Source organism: Astyanax mexicanus, chromosome 8 (assembly GCF_023375975.1).
Source record: "Astyanax mexicanus isolate ESR-SI-001 chromosome 8, AstMex3_surface, whole genome shotgun sequence".
NCBI lineage: Eukaryota > Metazoa > Chordata > Actinopteri > Characiformes > Acestrorhamphidae > Astyanax > Astyanax mexicanus.
In genome coordinates this window covers 1918037-1941559 of record NC_064415.1, presented here as the reverse complement: position 1 = coordinate 1941559, position 23523 = coordinate 1918037, and the positions used below count along the sequence as shown (strand labels likewise).

The 23523-nt window shown below is 39.2% G+C and overlaps 1 protein-coding gene and 1 long non-coding RNA gene across 45 annotated transcripts in view; one reads left to right on the top strand and one right to left on the bottom strand.

The window, feature by feature from the left end:
- The window catches only part of sorcs2 (sortilin-related VPS10 domain containing receptor 2), a 313031-nt gene that overhangs the window by 219254 nt on the left and 70254 nt on the right, over positions 1–23523 (top strand). For all 44 annotated transcript variants that reach the window (XR_007440400.1, XR_007440398.1, XR_007440391.1 and 41 more), the window contains 3 exons: positions 13886–14050; positions 18941–19014; positions 21587–21651. Coding sequence is in view for 5 of the 44 variants with exons in the window: in XM_049482681.1 (XP_049338638.1) it covers positions 13886–14050; positions 18941–19014; positions 21587–21651 (304 nt within the window). In the remaining 39 variants the exon portion in view is untranslated. The remainder of the gene's footprint in view (positions 1–13885; positions 14051–18940; positions 19015–21586; positions 21652–23523) is intronic.
- Positions 1–23523, bottom strand: part of LOC125803927 (uncharacterized) — a 100228-nt gene that overhangs the window by 30057 nt on the left and 46648 nt on the right. The window lies entirely within an intron of this gene.

The following is a 23523-nucleotide window of genomic DNA, read 5'->3' as shown; positions in this document are numbered from 1 at the left end:
CAATTTAAACCTATTAAAACAGGAGTGCAGAACGAACAGCCTGCAGCCCAGAACCGACCTGATAAAGGTTCTAATCAGACCCAGAAAATACATTCAGAATCCATATTCATAACTGTGACTGTTTAACAGAGCTCCGTTCATTATCCATAAACCACCAAACACTCAAACACCAGTCCAACTCAGCAGGAGAAGCAGGGTCTATTACTCAGATACTTCACTAATGAGGGATAAAGGAAGTACAGTAAAGTGGGATAATAAAAGGAAGGAAGAGTGGGATAAAGGAAGTACAGTAAAATATAATAATGGAAATACAGTAAAGTAGGATAATGGGACGCAGTAGAGTGGGATAATGGAAGTACAGTAAAGAATGATAATTGAAGTACAGTAAAGAATGATAATGGAAGTACAGTAAAGAATGATAATGGAAGTACAGTAAAATATGATATTAGAAATACAGTAAAGTAGGATAATGGAAGTACAGTAAAATATGATAATGGAAGTACAGTAAAGTGGGATAATGGAAGTACAGTAAAGTAGGATAATGGAAGTACAGTAAAATATGATAATGGAAGTACAGTAAAATATGATATTAGAAATACAGTAAAGTAGGATAATGGAAGTACAGTAAAATATGATAATGGAAGTACAGTAAAGTGGGATAATGGAAGTACAGTAAAATATGATAATGGAAGTACAGTAAAGTAGGATAATGGAAGTACAGTAAAATATGATATTAGAAATACAGTAAAGTAGGATAATGGGATGCAGTAGAGTGGGATAATGGAAGTACAGTAAAGTAGGATAATGGAAGTACAGTAAAATATGATATTAGAAATACAGTAAAGTAGGATAATGGGATGCAGTAGAGTGGGATAATGGAAGTACAGTAAAGTAGGATAATGGAAGTACAGTAAAGAATGATAATGGAAGTACAGTAAAGTAGGATAATGGAAGTACAGTAAAGTAGGATAATGGAAGTACAGTAAAATATGATATTAGAAATACAGTAAAGTAGGATAATGGGATGCAGTAGAGTGGGATAATGGAAGTACAGTAAAGTAGGATAATGGAAGTACAGTAAAGAATGATAATGGAAGTACAGTAAAGTAGGATAATGGAAGTACAGTAAAGTGGGATAATGGAAGTACAGTAAAGTAGGATAATGGAAGTACAGTAAAGTGGGATAATGGAAGTACAGTAAAGTAGGATAATGGAAGTACAGTAAAGAATGATAATGGAAGTACAGTAAAGAATGATAATGGAAGTACAGTAAAGAATGATAATGGAAGTACAGTAAAGAATGATAATGGAAGTACAGTAAAGTGGGATAATGGAAATACAGTAAAGAATGATAATGGAAGTACAGTAAAGAATGATAATGGAAGTACAGTAAAGTGGGATAATGGAAGTACAGTAAAGTGGGATAATGGAAGTACAGTAAAACATGATAATGGAAGTACAGTAAAATATTATAATGGAAGTACAGTAAAATATGATAATGGAAGTACAGTAAAGTAGGATAATGGGATGCAGTAGAGTGGGATAATGGAAGTACAGTAAAGTAGGATAATGGAAGTACAGTAAAATATGATATTAGAAATACAGTAAAGTAGGATAATGGAAGTACAGTAAAATATGATATTAGAAATACAGTAAAGTAGGATAATGGGATGCAGTAGAGTGGGATAATGGAAGTACAGTAAAGTAGGATAATGGAAATACAGTAAAGAATGATAATGGAAGTACAGTAAAGTAGGATAATGGAAGTACAGTAAAGTGGGATAATGGAAGTACAGTAAAGTGGGATAACAGGAGTACAGTAAGTGTGGTAAAGTAGGATAATGGAAGTACAGTAAAGAATGATAATGGAAGTAGAGTAAAGTGGGATAATGGAAATACAGTAAAGTGGGATAATGGAAATATAGTAAAGTGGGATAATGGAAGTACAGTAAAATATGATAATGGAAGTACAGTAAAGTAGGATAATGGAAGTACAGTGAAATATGATAATGGAAGTACAGTAAAGTAGGATAATGGAAGTACAGTGAAATATGATAATGGAAGTACAGTAAAGTAGGATAATGGAAGTACAGTGAAATATGATAATGGAAGTACAGTAAAGAATGATAATGGAAGTACAGTAAAGTGGGATAATGGAATTAAAGTGAAGTAGAATAAAGGAAGTACAGTAAAGAATGGAATGGAAATACAGGAGGTAAGATGGACATAATTCAGACACTTGATGTTTGTGTGTAATGTAGATGGAAAGATCATAGACATGTTTTCATTATCACTCCCATTATCACTGTGTGTGTGTGTGTGTGTGTGTAGTGTGTGTGTGTAGTGTGTGTGTGTGTAGTGTGTGTGTGTACAGTGGTACAGGTGTGTAGTGTGTGTGTGTGTAGTGTGTGTGTGTGTGTGTGTAGTGTGTGTGTGTAGTGTGTGTGTGTGTAGTGTGTGTGTGTACAGGGGTACAGGTGTGTAGTGGGTGTTTACATCTTGTGATATTTGCTGTTTTATTTACTGTCATTACAACGTCTAAATACAACACACACAAACACACACACACACACTACACATACACACACACACACACACACACACACACTACACATACACACACACACACACACACACAAACACACACACTACACATACACACACACACACACTACACACACACACACACTTTCCTTGCTGTAGCTATTCTGGGCTTTTGTGTCTGATCCTCTAATAAGCCCCTTTACTTCCTCAGAGCGGGAATCACAACACCCGTCACTCGCACACAGTGTGTGTGTGTGTGTGTATGTGTGTGTGTGTAGTGTGTGTGTGTGTGTGTGTAGTGTGTGTAGTGTGTGTATGTGTGTGTGTAGTGTACGTGTGTGTGTGATCCCTCCTTGCTGCTACCCTTCCAAGAGTGCTATCATTTTCACAGCAGGTAGCTGGAGCCGAGTACACAACAGGGTGAGAGAGAGAGAGAGAGAGAGAGAGAGAGAGAGAGAAATGGAGGGGAAGAGAGAGAGAGAATAGAGAGAGAGAGAAATATGGAGGGGAAGAGAGAGAGAAGGTCAAATTTTATTCGTTTTTGTGTTTCTGTTTGTGTGTAAATGCTCACACACCTCAAAATAGCAACTTTAGAAGAGAAATCAATTTACAAAAAAAGTAACAGTGCTGTCTGCAGTTCTGTCTCACCTGATTACAGGTGTGGTCTAATTTAGTGATCTATAGATGAGCCGTCAATTGTGCACCATGCAGCTTGATTTAGGGTGTGGTGTCAGTGTGTCTTTGCTATCGTAACAACGGGAAAAGTACACCTTGCGCATCTCAAAAGGAGCATGCACTAATTCTCTTAATTAATCATGGGTGTGGTTAATTTTGGGCGTAAGGTGAAATGGACCAATCAGAGCGTCTCTTGCTCATCATTCTCTTTAAGAGTAGATCAGGTGATCTCTGTCTTTGGTGGATTGCTATTGTAACGGTGCAGCTACCTGGACGTGTTCAACAAACTCTTCTCAGCAGAGGAAACTGAGCTGCTGGTTGACGCTGTGAAGGAGCGTCACGGGAACAGCAATGTTATTTTATTTACTATTCTGTTTATTGTTGATGTAAAAGTTGGGTTTGTGCTGCTGTGTGTTCATGTGTGTGTAATAAGTGGGGGTGTACGCTCGGCTCGGCACAGCGCCTGTGTTACCGAGATAGCGATGAACGTCTGACTGTTGGCATCTGTCTAGGTTGTATTCAGTCAGTGGAGCTCCTGTGTTTTCTGTTACCAAGATAAACAAGATAAAACTCCAAAAATGTACCTGAACACACCTCATTTCCAGAACACCACGCCCATCAGTGTAGAAACATAAATATAAAACAAAACATAAATATAAAAAAAGTTGTTCTCAGCTCTCAGTCGTTACAGCTTCAACCTACTAGTGTAGAGCTACAGGATCTACAGGCCCAGCTGTAGCAACATCTGTGGGTAAATGTGCTGCAGGATCCATACAGAACCTGTAGAACCTCCTCTATACCCAACCGTCTCAATCTTATATCATCTTATATCCAGCATAGAGGAACCAACAGGGATTATTACTGTTAGCGCAGTCGACAGGCAGTTCGCTCTGTTGTCATCTGTTTGTATTTGGTTTGTTTGCGCTGAGAGCGTGAGTGTAAGTGTAAATGAGTGTGTGTGTGTGTGTGTATAAACTCAGCACGCGAGAGCATTAGAATTAGCCTTCCAGCTCCTCTAATAATGAGCGAGTGTTTCCTGCACTCTTATTAAACGTTCTGCTGTCACTTCCTCTAACAGCCTCCTGCCTCCCGGCGCCCGGCAGCTCCCGCCATCAACCCAATGAATCCAGTATGAATTAGCGTGATGACACCCAGGCCACCACGCTGTCATTAACCGCCCGCGACGGCTCCACCGCCGGGTGCTTTATGGAGGGAGGGAAGAGCCGGGAATGCTGAAATAGGGAGGATTTATTGCCAGAGCTTCTAATAGGGGACTAGAAACAAAGTGCACTACATTCATTAAGCAAATAGAGCGCGTCCCTTTAATACACATAGACTTGAGCTATGCTATATGCTACACCGGCCTGCAGACATAAAATAAAGATGATTATAACCCTGAGAATGTGGGAGAATATCGTACGAGTTTAAAATGGAACTCTACTAATAATTTTTAGTTAAGTTTTTCATTTAAAGCGGGGGCGAAGGGAAAGACATGAGACAAATATGTACAATATTTTATTTACTGCCCAAACCTACTTTATCAATCAATCAATAAATCAATAAAACCTTTATTTTTTCTCAGAAAAACATTAAGGAGAAATTAGAAATAATAAGTAATAAAATAGTAAAAAATATTAAATAAAAAAATACTAATTTTAAATCAACATTTAATATATATAAATAAAATATCTATGTAAAATAGAAAATTCTAAGAGACCATAAAAAAACAGATTGACACATGAAAAATAAAGAATTGATAAAATATGTTAAATAAATCAAAAGATAATTTAAAAAAGTTAAGTAAAATGATAAGAATGATAAAAAAATGCTAAAATAATTTAAAATTTTTTAAAACGTTTTTGGGGTCAAAAACATAATGTAGCATTTATCCTTCCTTTATTTTAATTATATTTTACTTACAAAAAAAAAAAAAAACTAAAATTGGACCCAGAATCTGAAACCTTTTTTACAGCTTTTATACAGCAACACCACAGAAACCACCTGGGATACAGTAGCAACACCTTACTTATTGACCACCTAACAACCAGTATAGAGATACCTCTGAGAAATAAAGCAATACAGCACATATGACTAGAAGAAAAAACATCCATCTTTAATGAAGCAGCAATGAAGACTCAATGAATAAAGGTAGCGACACCCTTAAAACCACCTATCGTCACCCTAGTAACCACCATGCAAAACCCTAGTGAGCAGTACAGAGATACACTCATAGAAAAAAACACACCGCCTTTTTCATCCCGTGCAAGGAGAGTCTTATTTGTGTTGTGGTTCTTATGGTGGTTTTTGTGGTGTCCTGGTTGGTTGGTTGCTATGGTATCCCCGGTGGTTGCTGTGAGGTCAGTAACAAGTCGTAACAATGGGATATTTCAGGTGGTGGAGTGGTTGTTGCACTGGCTTTAACTTCTACATTTGTGTATTATGTAATAAAATGTCTGTATTTTATATGGAAGTCAGATTGTGGAATTTCCGTGTTTATAGTCGGATTTGTGAGTTGAGTTCTGGGTTTACTGGGTTCTGGAAGCTCTGGTTTGGGTTCGGGTTATTTCCGTCGTTATTAAAGCGTTTAAAAGCTTGGTTTCTGTGTCGTTCTGAGAGACGTTAACCCGAGCAGACGTTCTCCAGCAGCCTGCAGTCTGCAGAGCGGACGGTTTTATCTGAGCGGAGATACGAGGTTAGGGGTTGGATTTTAGTGAGCTCATGCTGTTTTATGCTTTATTTAGCGCAGCGCTGTTCTGGGATTTGGGAACGCTGGTGTCGGAGAGCGGAGATGAATGCAGAATGACTCCATTACACACATCACACATTATTATTATTATTATTATTATTAGTATTGTTATTATTAAGCATTATTATTCATTATTATTTATCTCAGAAAGCTAGCATAAGCTCACACCTGCATCCCGGAGTTCAATATCTGTTATCAAACATCAGCTATTAATTCATATTATACCACAGTTAGTTCCGACCCTGCAATGTGATTGGCTGAGAGGCGTTTTATGAGTGACATTATCAGCCGGTAATGCACTGTAACCAAAGCTCTCTCTATTACTCCGCTTACAAGCCAAATACATAACTAAACACACAACTAAAGGGGAAGTTGATTTATTTGTAAGGAAGCCCAGGGGGGGAATCACTACACACTGATGGTGAGTGTCTGTCAGAAACTGTTGGACACACCCAGTATGCAAATAGAATAGACAGAAGCCAATAGAAAAGAAGCTGCTAATGACAAAACAGACTAAACTCAGTTATTATGAGTTGATTCAACTCAAAGTTCAATCTCAGTTTAAATATTTAGTATATGTGCTCACAAATGTTCAGATAACTCAAAATAGTATTGTTTAGAAATGTCCAATTTTATGTAAAACAGACTAAAATCATTTGAGTTTAAACAACATCTGGATTTACAGTGTACAGAAACTGAGAGTCCAGCAGGTCTGGAGCTTCAGTAACGCTGCAGTAAAGATGATTTACTACATTTAGGGTGAATTTTGATTCCTGGCCAAACTATTACTTTAAATGAAGTGAGGGTATCCTCTCGCTCTCGCGCTCGCCGGGCGAGTGAAAGCTCCTCTTTTCATTATTCTGGAGAGAGAGAGGTCTCTGCTCTCTCGCTGGAGTTTAGAGTTTAATAAAGAGAGAGAGATAAACAGAGCCGGGTTCCTCTACGTTCTGCAGGCCGGACGGATCAGGTCCTGAAGTTCTGCTTCTCTTTACTTCACAGAGTTTCTGAACTTCTGCAGTGTCAGCAGGATTATTATTAGATTATTAGATCATTAGATTATTGTTTAATCAGTGCATGAATAATACTCCTTTCATTTAACTCAAACGCTAGAGCTGGGAGTGATGTCACACCTGAGTTAACAGCATATCAGTTTCCGATTAATTACGATAATTTTACACCATTTCAAAAATCATCAAAAGCTCTATCTGGAAAGGATTAGTTTCTCAGGGGTTTTGGGGTAATTTTCTCTTTTATTTTTTTTTTTTTTTTTATCCTCTGTGATTTTATTCCCGTCCAGAACGATCATGTAGGTGTTTTTCTCAGACGTCCTCTGAGATAATAAATTACAGGCTGAATTATCTACTGTTTTTCTCTGAACTCCGTGCTCCTCCGGTAATTTTAGTCCCGTCCAGATCCACATCTCTGAGTTTCGTCTCCTCGCCTTTAATAAAATAGATATTTTTCCACTGCCGCACACCGTAATTACACTTTGGACGCGCCGAGGTTTCCACGGAGATTCACGTTAAAAAAACACAACAGTGAGTGGAAATGGAGGAGCTACTGAACTACGTGATGTCATGTGACCAAGAAAACCGAAAAAATAAAAACTCACTGATCCTCCTGTTTTTTCAATTGCAGTCCGGATGAGTAGAAGTGTGAAATATTTTTAACACAGACGTCCCCCTTAGAAAATAATCCCTTCCGGATAGAGCTAAAGTTATTTAAAGATTTTGGAGTCAACTTTTATTAATTATTTACCAGCATTTTATTCCAAATCCAACTAAAATATATCCCTCTCTTTATGACCCAGGTTATCAGTTAGCATTGTCCCCATGATAGCATTGTTAGCAAATTCCCGAGTTATCACTGTCCGAGGTTAATTAGTGTCAGACCTGTTTCCAGGATATCATTGTTTGCATTGTCCCCGGCATTGTCCCATGTTCTCATTGTTAATGTTGTCCCCAAAATAGCATTGTTACATTGTCCCAGGTTAGCATTGTTTCAAGTTATCATAGTTATCATAGTTATCATAGTTATCATAGTTATCATTGTTACCGGTTGTAATTGTTATCATTGTCCCAAAGCTAGCATTGTTAGCATTGTCCTTGTCAATTGAAAAGTGGCTACAGTTTCAGATCTATGTAGGTAAATAAATGGTTCTAGTTCCTGGGCTGCTTAGTTTCCTAAAAAGTTCTGGAAGTTTGGATAGGCATGTAAAATGTAAAAAGTTAAAAGCTCTTACTGTTTTAAGTCGTCCCAACAGTTCCAGAAGTCCAGAGTTCATTGAAACATTTGGAAAATAACACTACTCTCAAAAGGTTCAAACATATACATCAAATATGACAAGTGCCCACTGTTTTAGAACTCTTCAGACCATTAAAATGTTCTGGAACTTAAACGAAAAAGTGCCGACAGTAACAAAACTCTTAATTTCTTAGACGGTTCTGCAACGTTCAAAGTGGAAAAGTGCCTACAGGTCCAAATGTCTTATTCTAAAAATATGTATGCCATTATTTAGTGGTTGTTAAAATAGAATAGCATAGCATAGCATAGAACAGAATGTAATAGAATAGAATAGAATAGCTGTAATGGAATGTAATCGTAGTCTAAGCTCCAGAAACAGGTCAGTTGGGTTAGATAGAGCATCAGTGTGTGCAGTGTTTACTATACAGCACTCATTTCTCTCTCTCTTTGTCTCTCTCTCTCTCTCTCTCTCTCTCTCTCTCTCTCACTTAGTATCTCTCTCTCTCTCTCTCTCTCTCTCTCTCTCTATTTATTGTCTCTTTGTTCTCAGTCGGCCAACATGACCCAAATTTCCCCCTGAGCTCAGAACTCCATCCAGTGCAGCCCCTCACTCATCCGTAAACCATTAGAGTTAGACACTGGGTCGAGTTTAGAGCTGATTACAGGCCTGTGATTGGTCAGGCGTGAGGTCAGCTGTGAGTGTAGGTATGATCACAGATAGAGCTTAGAGACTAAAACACAGAATAACAGAGTAAAACTACCCTTCCTCACACTCTTACAGGGTTACGCTGGCATTTGTTTGTATGTAAACTTAAATTAAAGTGTATATATTAAATACAGCTCTTCAGTTTCTGAATCAGTTTCTCTGATTTTGCTATTTATAGGTTTATGTTTGAGTAAAATGAACATTGTTGTTTTATTCTATAAACTACAGACAACATTTCTCCCAAATTCCAAATAAAAATATTCTCATTTAGAGCATTTATTTACAGAAAATGAGAAAAAGATGCAGAGCTTTCAGACCTCAAATAATGCAAAGAAAACAAGTTCATATTCATAAAGTTTTAAGAGTTCAGAAATAATCAATATTTGGTGGAATAACCCTGGTTGGTTTTTAATCACAGTTTTTTTTCATGCATCTTGGCATCATGTTGTCCTCCACCAGTCTTACACACTGCTTTTGGATAACTTTATGCTGCTTTAATCCTGGTGTAAATATTTTGGAAATTATTTAGTTCTATATGAATTAAACCATAAACTGGAACAGAACCGTTTCTATGAGTAAAGAGTTCTTATCCACTACACTACACCAATCAGCTGTTTTCTGATTTTATAATAATTACTCGCTAGAGCCCCCTAGTGGCTGAGGCTGGGACTGATTAAGTGTTTTCTATTTCCCTGAGTTCAGCCTGTGTGGGATGAGTATCTTAAGGTTATTTGTATATATATTGTGTGTGTGTGCATGTGTATGTGTGTGCATGTGTACGTGTGTGTATGTGTGTGTGAGTGTGTATGTGTGTGTGTGTGTGTGTGTGTGTGTGTGTGTGTGTGTGTGTGTGTGTGTGTGTTTAAAGTAAATATTATAGATGTTTTTGGAGAAGTTTTTATTTTATTCAGGATTTCCCATAAGCCCCTCAGAGCAGAGGGCTGCAGTGTTTGTGCTGATCAGCGGGAAGTGCTGAAAGCTGAGGGTGACCGGGGTGTATTTCTCTGCCAACGCACACACACACACACACACACACACACACACTTACATATTATACTGGGGTTTAGGAGAAAAAGTGACTCGGGCTGATTCCCATATTATACTCACCAACTAGGATGTTACCAGATGCAGCTCAGGCCAATCCTCATACTATACTCAGCAACCGGGGTTTTGGCACATGCAGCTCAAGCTGATTACTATATTATACTCAGCAGTCGGGGTTTTGGCACATGTTGTTTAGGCCTATTTGCATTATACTCACACCACACACATTATGCTCCATGAAAATAAAGGGGAAAGTTATTTGGACATATTTATCTTTTTTATCAATAGAAAACTTGGAATAAAACCTAAATCTAGTCGTTATCTAGTCCTATTCTATTGGCAATATCTCTATTAGGACTAAAAGGACTAGACTGTCTGTTTGTGCAGTTGCACATATGTGTCAGCAAACCCTAATTATACTATCTGATCTCATTTTATTCACAATCCCACAATCCCCTGCTGGACTGGAGGACTGTTCAGTATTTAATTCACAGATTCTCACAGAATTAAATTCACAGAATTTAAGTGTGTGCTTTCTTTCCCAGTTATAAAAATGATATTCTGTTTTATACTGTGATCTGAGCTCTGTTTTATTTGATTGTTTAAATGATTATATTATTTTCCCTCAGGCTGTTAAAGCGGATATTTAATCATAATTCATCTGATTATGCTGAATTAAATAAGAGTGAGCTTGGTTAGGGTTATTAGTGAAGCAGCTCAGTCCTGTTTAATATGCTGAACACGCCCCCTGCCCTGCTAATCAGATCACTCTCAGAATTCAGCGCATTTCTGCACCCTGCAAAAAACAGCCTAATTATTCCTCTCTTTAACATTCTGAAGCTGATGATCAGGACCAATAACTCTGAGCTCAATTAGTCCTGTATAAATATCACACTTATTTATTTACTCATTCCCACAAGAACAGATAGCATGAAGATCTGGCCTGACTCAGCATCGGCCATGCAGAATCCTGCTGAATATGGTTTATACTTGGTAACCGGGATGTTTTTACAAGTGTTTTGGGCTGATTTCCAAATTATACTCAACAACCGAGGTGTTCTGGACAAGTGGCTCAGGCCGATTTAGTATTATCCTCAGCATCCGGGGTGTTGATACATGTTGCAAGGACCAACTTATTAAATACCATTATGGCATGGAGAATTATTATACTTGGCAACCAGAGAGTTGGCACATGCATCTCAGGCCAATTTCTATACTGTACTTGGCAACCGTGGTTTTGGACAGGTGGTTTGGGCCATTACCATGTTATATTTGCTAACCAGGGTGTAGGCACATGCGGCTCAGCCACATTCCCTTATTATACTTGGCAACCATAGTATTGAAACATGTGACTCAGGCCATTCCCATATAATACTCAGCATCCGGGGTGTTGGCACTTGTTGCATGGGCCAATTCCCTCATTATACTCAGCATTAGGGGTGTTTTGGACAAGTGGGTTGGGCCGAATATATACTTGGCAACCAGAGAGTTGGCACAGGCAGCTCAGGCCAATTTCCATACTGTACTTGGCAACCTAGGTTTTGGACAAGTGGTTTGGGCCATTACCATGTTATATTTGGTAACCAGGGTGTAGGCACATGCGGCTCAGCCACATTCCCTTATTTTACTTGGCAACCATAGTATTGAAACATGTGACTCAGGCCATTCCCATATAATACTCAGCATCCGGGGTGTTGGCACTTGTTGCATGGGCCAATTCCCTCATTATACTCAGCATTAGGGGTGTTTTGGACAAGTGGGTTGGGCCGAATATATACTTGGCAACCAGAGAGTTGGCACAGGCAGCTCAGGCCAATTTCCATACTGTACTTGGCAACCTAGGTTTTGGACAAGTGGTTTGGGCCATTACCATGTTATATTTGGTAACCAGGGTGTAGGCACATGCGGCTCAGCCACATTCCCTTATTTTACTTGGCAACCATAGTATCGGAACATGTGACTCAGGCCATTCCCATATTATACTCAGCATCCAGGATTTTGGACAAATTATATACTTGGCAACCAGAGAGTTGGCACATATGGCTCAGGCCAATTTCCATTATGTACTTGGCAACCGAGGTTTTGGACAAGTGGTTTGGGCCAATTACCATGATCTATTTGGTAACAAGGGTGTTGGCACATGTGACTCAGGCCCATTTACTTTCTAATACTTGGCATCCATAGTATTGGAACATGTGACTCAGGCCATTCCCATATTATACTCAGCATCCGGGGTATTGGAACATGTGGCATGAGCCAATTTATAACCACTTCATAATCACTTTATAACCACCTAACAGTCTGGAATACAGTAGTTATCTGGCAACACCTTAGCAACCATCGGGGAGGATACCATTGTAACTATTGGGCAGCCCAAACTTGTAGCTAGTAACATTTCAACAAAGACTTGAAACTCCAAACCAGTTACCAAGCAGCATCCTAGCAACCTCCAATATTGCAATATTGTGTAGCAACACCCTATAAACCACGTGAGAAAGTCTTTCCAGCTTTCACTCTTTATTCTCTGTTTCATGTAAATTGACCGGAAAGAAACCTTGAAAGAACTGTGTAACACACACATGCACGCACACACAAACACACACGCACACACACACACTCTCTCACACACTCTCTCACACACACACACTTTTCATCAGTCCATTATGTTTTGCACACTGAGACACACTTCCTGTTTGTGCTGAAACGTGATACATATTCCAGTCCCTCATTAGCATACGTAATTATGCCAGTTAACTCATGAGCTCGTTCATAAACATTATGCAAATGAACACACACACACACACACACACTTCTGTTTGTGTCATAGTGGCATTTATAGTTCAGCAGTTTCCCAGAGGAGCGAGGCTGCACTAGCTTCAGTGTGTGTGTGTGTGTGTGTGTGTGTTTCCACTCAATTGAATTCTGTTCGGTAAGCTAATTTGCATATTCATATTTACAGTACTGTCAAAACACAGATGTGATTATACGGTTCCTCACGCTGAGTGACTGCAGAACCGAGGTTCTCTGATGTTCACACTGTGTTTCAGAATGTGTGGAAAACTGTTACATACCAGTATATACATCCTCTCTCTGTCTATCTATCTATCTGTCTATCTGTCTGTCTGTCTGTCTTAATCATTGGTGTTCCTCTTTGAAAAGAATATTAACCAGATTCAGAAATCAGCTATAAAACAAGCCAATTCCAAACCCCCAAAACTGTTACATCACAGTCATGTCTGTCTCTCTGTTGGTCTGTCTATATACCAGTCTATCTGTCTTCCCCCTGCCTGTCTGTCTATCTATCTGTCAGTCTATCTATCTCTCTGTCTGTCTGTCTGTCCACCTGTCTGTATCAATCACTGTTGTTCCTACTTGAAAAGAGCATAAACCAGAACCAGAATTCAGCTATAAAACAAGCCAATTCCAAAACCCAAAACTGTTACATCACAGTCTCAAATTTCTATATTTATACCCCCAACTATCTATCAGTCTGTCTGTCTGTCTGTCTGTGTTAGTCCACCTGTCTGTATCAAGCACTGGTGTTCCTCCTTGAAAAGAACATTAACTAGAAATCTGTAAAACAAGCTGATTCCAAAACCCCAAACTGTTACATCACAGTTTCCCACTGCTATATTTATACCCCCAACATTTATATCATTGACATGTTTGTACACCCTGTTCTAGGTAGTCCCTTTTTTGGTTCTCAGTTTCTGTCAGTGGTTCCTCTGTAGGTTTTACATCATGTATTCAGTGCCTCACGTACCTTTTAATGGGAAAAGCCTGTAGTCCAGTACTGGGCTGAGTCCAGTGTGTGATTCTCTGTTTTTTCTCGCTGTATGTTTTCTCTGTTGTATTGTGGGAAATAAAGCGATGGTTACCGACGTGTGATTAACCCCCTGAACCCTGTTTCCTGTGTGTTTCTGCAGGTGATCCTGATCAGTTCCACCATAAACGACCGGGAGCAGATGCTGTTCATCAGCACAGACGAGGGGGGGTCCTTCCAGCGGCAGCCCCTCGCCTTCACTGTGGAGTCGCTGCTCTTTCACCCGTCTCAGGAGGACAAACTGCTGGCCTACAGCAAAGAGTCCAAGGTGAGTCAGGGATGCACCATTAATTACTGATAAAGAACCAGTTAAACCAGGTAAAATTCTGTATGATGACCCCTAAAATCCCCGGAATTCTATGATAACTTATATAATATACTAATAAATAAACTCTATGATGACCCGAATTGATATGAAAAGGAACTGTATAATTAACCCTCACTGATGGATAATGGAACTATATGATGACCCCTAATTTATAGAAAAAGGAACTGTATGATGACCCCTGAAATCCCAGGAATTTTATGATTACCTGCACTGTTTGGTGAACCCCTATTAAGACTCTCACCAATGTCCAAAAGAGCTCTATGATGATCCCACACTGATGGATAAAAGAGCTGTATAATGACACCTCATTGACAGGAAAAAAAAAACTGTATGATGGCTCCTCACTGATGGATAAATGAACTATATGATGATTCATCACGAATGGAAAAAGGAACTGTATGGTGACCCCCACTGATATAAAAAAGAAATTATATAATGACCCCATCTTGATGAATAAAGGTATCTGTATGATGACCCCTCTCTGATGGGAAAATCAACTGTATAATAATCCCCTACTGATGAATAAAGGGTCTGTATGATGACTCTTCACTGATAAGAAAAAAACTCTATGATGAGTTTTTGCTGGTGGATAAAGGAACTGTATGATGACCCTTTACTGATGGATAAAGGAACTGTATGATGACTCCAGTCATCAGTGTTGTTTTATTGGCTCTTTAAAGTCTGGTGATTATTGGCAGTCTGATTATTGCATATATTAGTGTTGACTCATGATCTGGCATCCCGCTCCAGCTGCATCCTGTCCATATTTCTCACAGCACTCTTTCAGGCCCCGCGTTGCCAGATTTTTCATTTTTGCGCAGTGTATTGGCATTCTTGTTAGAGTTCTGAGTGGATGGTTTTGGGCCTCGAGTGCCTCAATAAAGTGTTTACGCTGTTAAAGCGAGGAGCGCTGCCGGTGTGTGTTCTGTGTTACATGCTGGGTAAGCAGTACTGACTACAGTGTGTGTGTGTGTGTGTGTGTGTGTGTGTGTGTGTGTAGGTTAGGTGTGTGTTTCTGGATATTTTGTGTATGAGTGTGTGTAAGGGGAAGATCAATGCCATTTCATTAAAGGAATAATCAATAAAGCAGAAACACACACACACACACTCTTACACTCAGTGTAAAATGAATTCTGAAGTCTGGGCGATAAAGGAAAGTGTCGACAAGAACGACAGTAGCTGTTGGGACTGAATCCCTGAATATACATTTACAGTCATATGAAAAGTTTGGGCCCCCCTGTTAATCTTAATCATTTTAATTGTAAATATTTGGGTGTTTGAACAGCCATTTCAGTTTGATATATCTAATAACTGATGGACACAGTAATATTTCAGGATTGAAATGAGGTTTATTGTACTAACAGAAAATGTGCAATATGCATTAAACCAAAATTTGACCGGTGCAAAAGTATGGGCACCCTTATCATTTTATTGATTTGAATACTCCTAACTACTTTTTACTGACTTACTGAAGCACACAATTGGTTTGGTAACCTCACTGAGCTTTGAGCTTCATAGCCAGGTGTATCCAATCATGAGAAAAGGTATTTAAGGTGGCCAATTGCAAGTTTTTCTCCTATTTGAATCTCCTCTGAAGAGTGGCATCATGGGCTCATCAAAACAACTCTCAAATGATCTAAAAACAAAGATTGTTCAACATAGTTGTTCAGGGGAAGGATACAAAAAGTTGTCTCAGATATTTAACCTGTCAGTTTCCACTGTGAGGAACATAGTAAGGAAATGGAAGAGCACAGGGACAGTTCTTGTTAAGCCCAGAAGTGGCAGGCCAAGAAAAATATCAGAAAGGCAGAGAAGAAGAATGGTGAGAACAGTCAAGGACAATCCACAGACCACCTCCAAAGAGCTGCAGCATCATCTTGCTGCAGATGGTGTCACTGTGCGTCGCTCAACAATACAGCGCACTTTACACAAGGAGAAGCTGTATGGGAGAGTGATGCGAAAGAAGCCATTTCTGCAAGCACGCCACAAACAGAGTCGCCTGAGGTATGCAAAAGCAAAAGCAAAAGCACACCTCAGGTGATTCTGTTTGTGGCGTGCTTGCAGAAATGGCTTCTTTCGCATCACTCTGACTCAGACTGTAGATCCATAAATATTTGGACAGCGACACAATCTTCATGATTTGGGCTCTGAATGCCTAAATAAAAGGACTGAGATGTTATTAAAGATTACATATCGTCGCTGTCCAGTGAAAAACGTTCAGTTTTTATTTTTGAGAAAAATGTTTTGAATCATGCACACTTTTCTTTCCACTTCACGATTGCAAACCACTTTCTGTTGGTCTTTTACATTAAATTACAATAAAATATATTTAAGTTTGTGGTTGTAATGTGATAAAATATGGAAAAGTTCAATGGGGTATGAGTACTTTTGCAAGACGCTGTATAAATTTTTCATAATCTTCATTCTATATTTGTCATCTCATACAAACACATTAACAACTGATCATATTTCACATTTCAGTGTATTTTCTCTGATTTAAACTGTTATTTATAACATTTCCCAGTTTGTTTTACATCAGCTTCAGTCTTTTATGGCATTGCTTGTATGTTTTTTTGCCAACAGAAGTCTTACAGGTTATATATATTTTTTTATTTCATACAAACAGATTAAAAAAACCTTCAATCAACCTTCAACAGACAGACCAACAGAGAGACAGACATGACTGTGATGTAACAGTTTTGGGGTTTTGGAATTGGCTTGTTTATAGCTGAATTCTGGTTCTGGTTAATATTGCTTTACAATATTATTAATTCTTTTTTCTTTCATATACAATTTACACCAACAAATGAACATATTCTTACAATTTTAAGGCCTTTACTGTTCTTAATTAAACAGTGCATTCAGATTAATGCACTTTTTTCTTCAGTGCAGAAATTGCTCACTATTGGAACTCAGCACTTGCTTTCAGTGGAAGTCAAACTAAGAAGAGTTTATTTCAGGTCATTGTTAAGTATTTCTATTGGTCCGATCATCAAGAAACGTTGCCACAATATAATAAAATCGACAAAAATGGAGATACTTTTTTTCATTGGACATGGATGATATTCAAGTTTATTTCAAAAGATTGAACAAAAACGTTCTATAAAGAGTAGTTTTTTTCTACAAATTCACCTCATTTCATGAGCTTAAAAATAATTGGACAAATGATCTCAAAGTCTATTTTAGGAGCTCCATGGGTTATTTCCTTATTAATCTATTATCAGTTAAGCAGATAAAAGGTCTGGAGATTATTCCAGGTGTCGACTTTCACAACAACCATGTCTCATTCTGCCCCTCCAGTCAGTTTTGAAGGCTAAAAACTACAAACCCCAGAACTCTATGGACTACAAATGCAGTGATGTCACAGATCACATGACGCAGCGCTGCGAAGCGTCACCGGAGTGGTATTATTTCAAATTTTTCCCATTTTCTCCCCAATTTACACGGCCAATTACCCAACCCATTCATTAGGACTCCCCCTATCACTAGTGATACCTCAACACACCAGGAGGGTGAAGACTAACACATGCTTCCTCTGATACATGTGAAGTCAGCCACCGCTTCTTTACGAGCTGCTGCTGATGCTGTAGCATTACCGAGTAGCATCACAGCGCTAGCCCTCGGAGGAAAGCTCAGCGGCTCGGCTCCGGTACATCAGCTCACAGACGCCCTGTGCTGCAGACATCACCATAGGAGTGATGTGGGGAAAGAGCGCCATCTACTGTACCCACCCAGAGGGAGCAGGGCCAATTTTGCTCCCTCTAACGCCGGCAGCTTGATGGCAAAGCTGCATGAGCTGGGGTTCGAACCGTGATTCCACTATTTAAGGACGATAGTTTTCTTTGTTCCTCGCCATTTGTCACCTTCTGTTTGTACAAAGCATTACTCTTTGCTATATCTATATCACGTTTTTGACTTAGATTTTTGGACTTTGTAGTTTTCTGGTTTTGAACTCTGCCTGAACTCTGTTCATGTCTCTGGATTGCCTCTGTTAATACCGTTTGCCTGGTGTTACACCCTGCTTTCTACTATGTTCGGTTTTAGCCTCTGGTCCCTATTGTTTGTGTTTATATCTGTAAAAAATGGTGTAAACAGACTTCCTTTAGCACCACATCTGCACTTGTCTCTGTCTTGCCTGTCCCATCTGACATCGGCATTTACATTTAGAAGCTGTTGATATGAACCAATAACATGTGGTTAAAGAAGCTCCTCTCAATGTAAGAGAAACACATCATCACTATCCTGAAGAAAAGAAGAAATCAACAGTTTGGTATATTCTGAGAAAAAGAGCACAGTTGTGAACGTAGGAGCTCAGAAAGTCTTGGATTGGATGGCGTTTTACAGTAAAGATGGACAATGATAAAAAAAGCTTTCCTTGTAAAGTAAATTAAAGTAAAGTAAAGTAAAGTAAAGAAGTGGAGTATTCTATAGCGGATGAGTCAATCTCCAGATCTGAACCTTATCCAACAAGTGTTAAATATGAACAGTTGGCACATTTTGAGACGTCTCCTTCGTTTGCAGTTGTATCATAAATAATAAACCTGAACTGATATGGACTGAAACCGTATCATCATGTTGAAACTGTCTTTACTGTGGAGCAACACACCACCCCAACAAACTGCTGGTGTGATCAATAATCTGGTGATCAGCTCATACAGTGAGATTCAGTCACCTCTAGTAGTGCTAGGAGGAACACTAACGGTGATCTCAGTGATCTGAGTGATACACGTGTTGCTGTCTCTCTGATAGCAGCAGTGTTTTTCAGCAGGATGATGCTCACCCACACACTTCGCTTGATGTTTAACAGAAGTTCTTCTGTGTGTTTTGCAGCTGTACGTCTCTACTGACCTCGGCCGGAAATGGACTCTGTTACAGGAACGAGTGACTAAAGACAGAGTTTACTGGTGAGTTTAATCTCTTTACTTCTCGCTCTCTATACCTCTCTCTCTCTCTCTCTCTCTCTCTCTCTCTCTGTTTCTCTCTCTCTTTCTTTCCACACACACACACAGATCACTTCCACCAGGTCAGAAGCTTCAGAGTGATTTACAAACACGACAAACCCTTAAAATACATCATATCTATCACAACATGCTTAACTGTGGGCGGAGTTCTGTGGGCATCAGAAGAGAGATGATTTACATATGTCAGTTTTAAAGGCACAGTAACAAAAACAGAGTGAGTAATTCAGGAGTATAAATACAGACGTACAGAAGTGAGTTATGACCCGCCCTGATGTTATCGGTGGAGCTCAGGGGGGGAAATACAAGAAAACACAGAAAATGAGCTCTTTAAAACATCTGAGAACCACCGAAACTCCACTCCTCCTTCATCCCTCGCTCATAAAGAACAGAACCAGAGAGAGAGAATAAATCAAACCCGGTTTAAACAGAGAGGGTGGTCTGAGAGAGAGAGAGGCAGTAATTCAGTCTTTTGTGTTTAGTTTTCGTTATTATAATCTACTATAACTGAGTGTTTATAGCTTCATTATACAGTAGATTACAGTAATGTGTGTACTCTTCCTGTACTGTAATAATTCAGTATATAAAACACTATATAAACACTTACTTTCAGCTTTTTTATGATGCTAAACCTGGATAAACTCCATTCGTTACAGTAACAGCTCTGAAACAGGTGTTGGTTGGTTGGTTGGTTGGTTGGTTGGTTGGTTGGTTGGTTGGTTGGATGGATGGATGGATGGATGGATGGATGGATGGATGGATGGATGGATGGATGGATGGATGGATGGATGGATGGATGGATGGATGGATGGATGGATGGATGGATGGATGGATGGATGCTTTATTGATCCTGAGGGAAATTTAGCAGCCAGCAGCAGTTACACAATACAACACAAACAACAATAATAGGGATGATACATTAGAATCAGAAAGAAGCAAGTAAAGTTGCAGTTAAAAAATTAAAAGTATTGTAAGATAAATACAAAGATATTTAAATACAAACAACTATATAAAGTGTAGTGCAGTAATACAAAATAAAAAGGGAAAAGCGGGTATCAGCATATATACAACAAAACTGAAAAATAAGAACCTGTGCTAGTATTGTATTTAGTAGAATGTAAAAGTGTCCAGGATTGCAAAAATTACAGGTTGTACAGTAAAGAAATAATAAAGTCCCGGAGTGCAGATGTACATCTTATACAGCGAGAGAAAGAAAGTAGAGGAATATATTGGGCAATCAAAAGAAATTCAAAACAGAGAAAGCTAGCAATCACAAAGGTCAGTGGTGTAGTGTGTTACATTTTAGTAATGTAGAGTATTATGAATGAGTAATGTAACAGTATGGAGTGTTGTCTGGTCAGTGGTGTTACAGTTAAATATACAGTGCTGAGTGTGTTGATGTAACAACATCAGGTGTGTTACCGGTCAGTGGTGGAGTGTGTTACGGGTCAGTGGTGTAACAGTAGGTTATGGGTTAGTATTTCTCTGTTTCTCTATGTTAGGCTGCTGTGTGTGATCTGTCTGTAAATAATTTTTATTTGGAGGATGATGGGAAGTTTATGTGAGCGCCCTGTGACCTCTGGGTAGCAGACAGTGTGTGTGGAGTGCCTTATAAAAGTGTGTGTGTGTGTGTGTGTGTTTGTGCAGAGCTTTGATAAGGGTCACTAAAGCATTTCTATTACTTTAGAAAGAAGAGCTCTCAGATCTTCCCTCAGGAGCTCCAGCAGTGTTTACTCAAACTCTACTCTCCACTGAAGCTCATAAATCTGTAAACTCCAGCCCCAGACACGTCCTCATATAACCCCCATATCACCTCTCTCACCACAAAACCCTGTATCTCCGAGTTTAATATCAGAGCAACAAGACTGTTCTGGGCTGCTGTTAAACATGGTGGAGGTTGTGCACTGTAAGAATGTATGGAACAGTCATGGGGCCACTATGCTCATTGCCATCTTAAACCCCTCCAACAATCTATTTTCACTTCTTCCTCCTGCCTGGTTTAAACAGCAGCAGAGCTTCTGAATATATCTACACTGATGGGTGTGGTGTTCTGGAAATGAGGTGTGAGTTAGCTGCACTGTTAAAATAGAAATCCGCCAAAGTCAGAGCTCACCTGACTCTTAAAGAGAATGATGAGCAAGAGACACTCTGATTGGTTAATTTCACGTTATGCCCAAAATTAACCACACCCATGATTAGTTAAAAGAAGAGAATTAGTGCATGACTTTTGCGTGTTTTGAGCTGCGCAAGGTGTACTTTTGTACTTTTCCCATCGTTACGAAAGCAAAGACACACTGACTCACCCAAAATCAATCTGCACGGTGCACATAATGATGGCTCCCCTATAGATCACTAAACTAGGGCCAGTGGTGCTACATTTCAGACAGGACAAGAGCAAAGACACACCAGACACTGTAAATATAATATAATACTATAATAAACTAATCAGACTGTTCTATAATGTGGATGAATTGCAGTATAAACACAGAGATATTAACTGTGCTGTTGTTTATTACAGGGCTGTATCCGGCGTTGACGTGGATCCGGATCTGGTTCACATGGAGATGCAGGACTCCAGCGGAGGTGAGAGAGAGAGATACACTAAACAGACAGACAGACAGACAGACAGATAAACTGTCCACATCTCTAAATAAAAAGGCTCTCAGAGGCTACCTTTGGGTAGTGTTCCTCTTGGTGAGAGATCATTGACTGCTGGTGTGATTGATTGAATGATTGCTGTAGAGCTGTAGATGGGGCGATAGCGATGGAGAGATGTAGATGGAGAGATGGAGAGATAGAGAGATGTAAATGGAGAGATGGGGAGATGGAGAGGTGAAGAGATGTAGATGGAGAGATGGAGAGCTGTAGATCGAGAGAAAGAGATGGAGAGATGGGGAGATGTAGATGGAGAGGTGGAGATGGAGAGACAGAGATAGAGAGATGGAGATGGAGAGACTGAGATAGAGAGATAGAGAGATGTAAAGATGTAGATAGAGAGATATAGATGGGGAGATGTTGATGGAGAAATGTAGATGGAGCGATGTAGATAAAGAGAGATGGAAAGATGGGGAGATGTAGATGGAGAAATGGAGAGATGGAGGGATGTAGAGATAGAGCAATGTAGATGGAGAGATGTAGAGATGGAGAGATAGAGATGGAGAGATGTAGAGATGGAGAGATATAGATGGAGAGATATAGATGGAGAGATAGAGATGGAGAGATGTAGTGATGGAGAGATATAGATGGAGAGATGTAGAGATGGAGAGATATAGATGGAGAGATGTAGTGATGGAGAGATGTAGTGATGGAGAGATATAGATGTTGAGATATAGATGGAGAGATATAGATGGAGAGATATAGATGGAGAGATATAGAGATGGAGAGATATAGAGATGGAGAGATATAGATGGAGAGATATATATGGAGAGATAGAGATGGAGAGATGTAGTGATGGAGAGATATAGATGGATAGATATAGATGGAGAGATAGAGATGGAGAGATGTAGTGATGGAGAGATATAGATGGAGAGATAGAGATGGAGAGATGTAGTGATGGAGAGATATAGATGGATAGATATAGATGGAGAGATAGAGATGGAGAGATGTAGTGATGGAGATATATAGATGGAGAGATGTAGTGATGGAGATATATAGATGGAGAGATGTAGAGATTGAGAGATATAGATGGAGAGATGTAGTGATGGAGAGATATAGATGAAGAGATGTAGTGATGGAGAGATAGAGATGGAGAGATATAGATGGAGAGATATAGATGGAGAGATATAGATGGAGAGATGTAGTGATGGAGAGATATAGATGGAGAGATAGAGATGGAGAGATATAGATGGAGAGATATAGATGGAGAGATGTAGTGATGGAGAGATATAGATGGAGAGATATAGATGGAGAGATGTAGAGATGGAGAGATGTAGAGATGGAGAGATATAGATGGAGAGATATAGATGGAGAGATATAGATGGAGAGATGTAGAGATGGAGAGATGTAGAGATGGAGAGATATAGATGGAGAGATATAGATGGAGAGATATAGATGGAGAGATATAGATGGAGAGATGTAGTGATGGAGAGATATAGATGGAGAGATATAGATGGAGAGACATAGATGGAGAGATATAGATGGAGAGATGTAGTGATGGAGAGATGTAGTGATGGAGAGATATAGATGGAGAGATATAGATGGAGAGATATAGATGGAGAGATGTAGTGATGGAGAGATATAGATGGAGAGATGTAGTGATGGAGAGATATAGATGGAGAGATGTAGTGATGGAGAGATATAGATGGAGAGATGGAGAGATAGAGATGGAGAGATATAGATGGAGAGATGTAGAGATGGAGAGATAGAGATGGAGAGATATAGATGGATAGATATAGATGGAGAGATATGGAGATGGATAGATATAGATGGAGAGATGTAGTGATGGAGAGATATAGA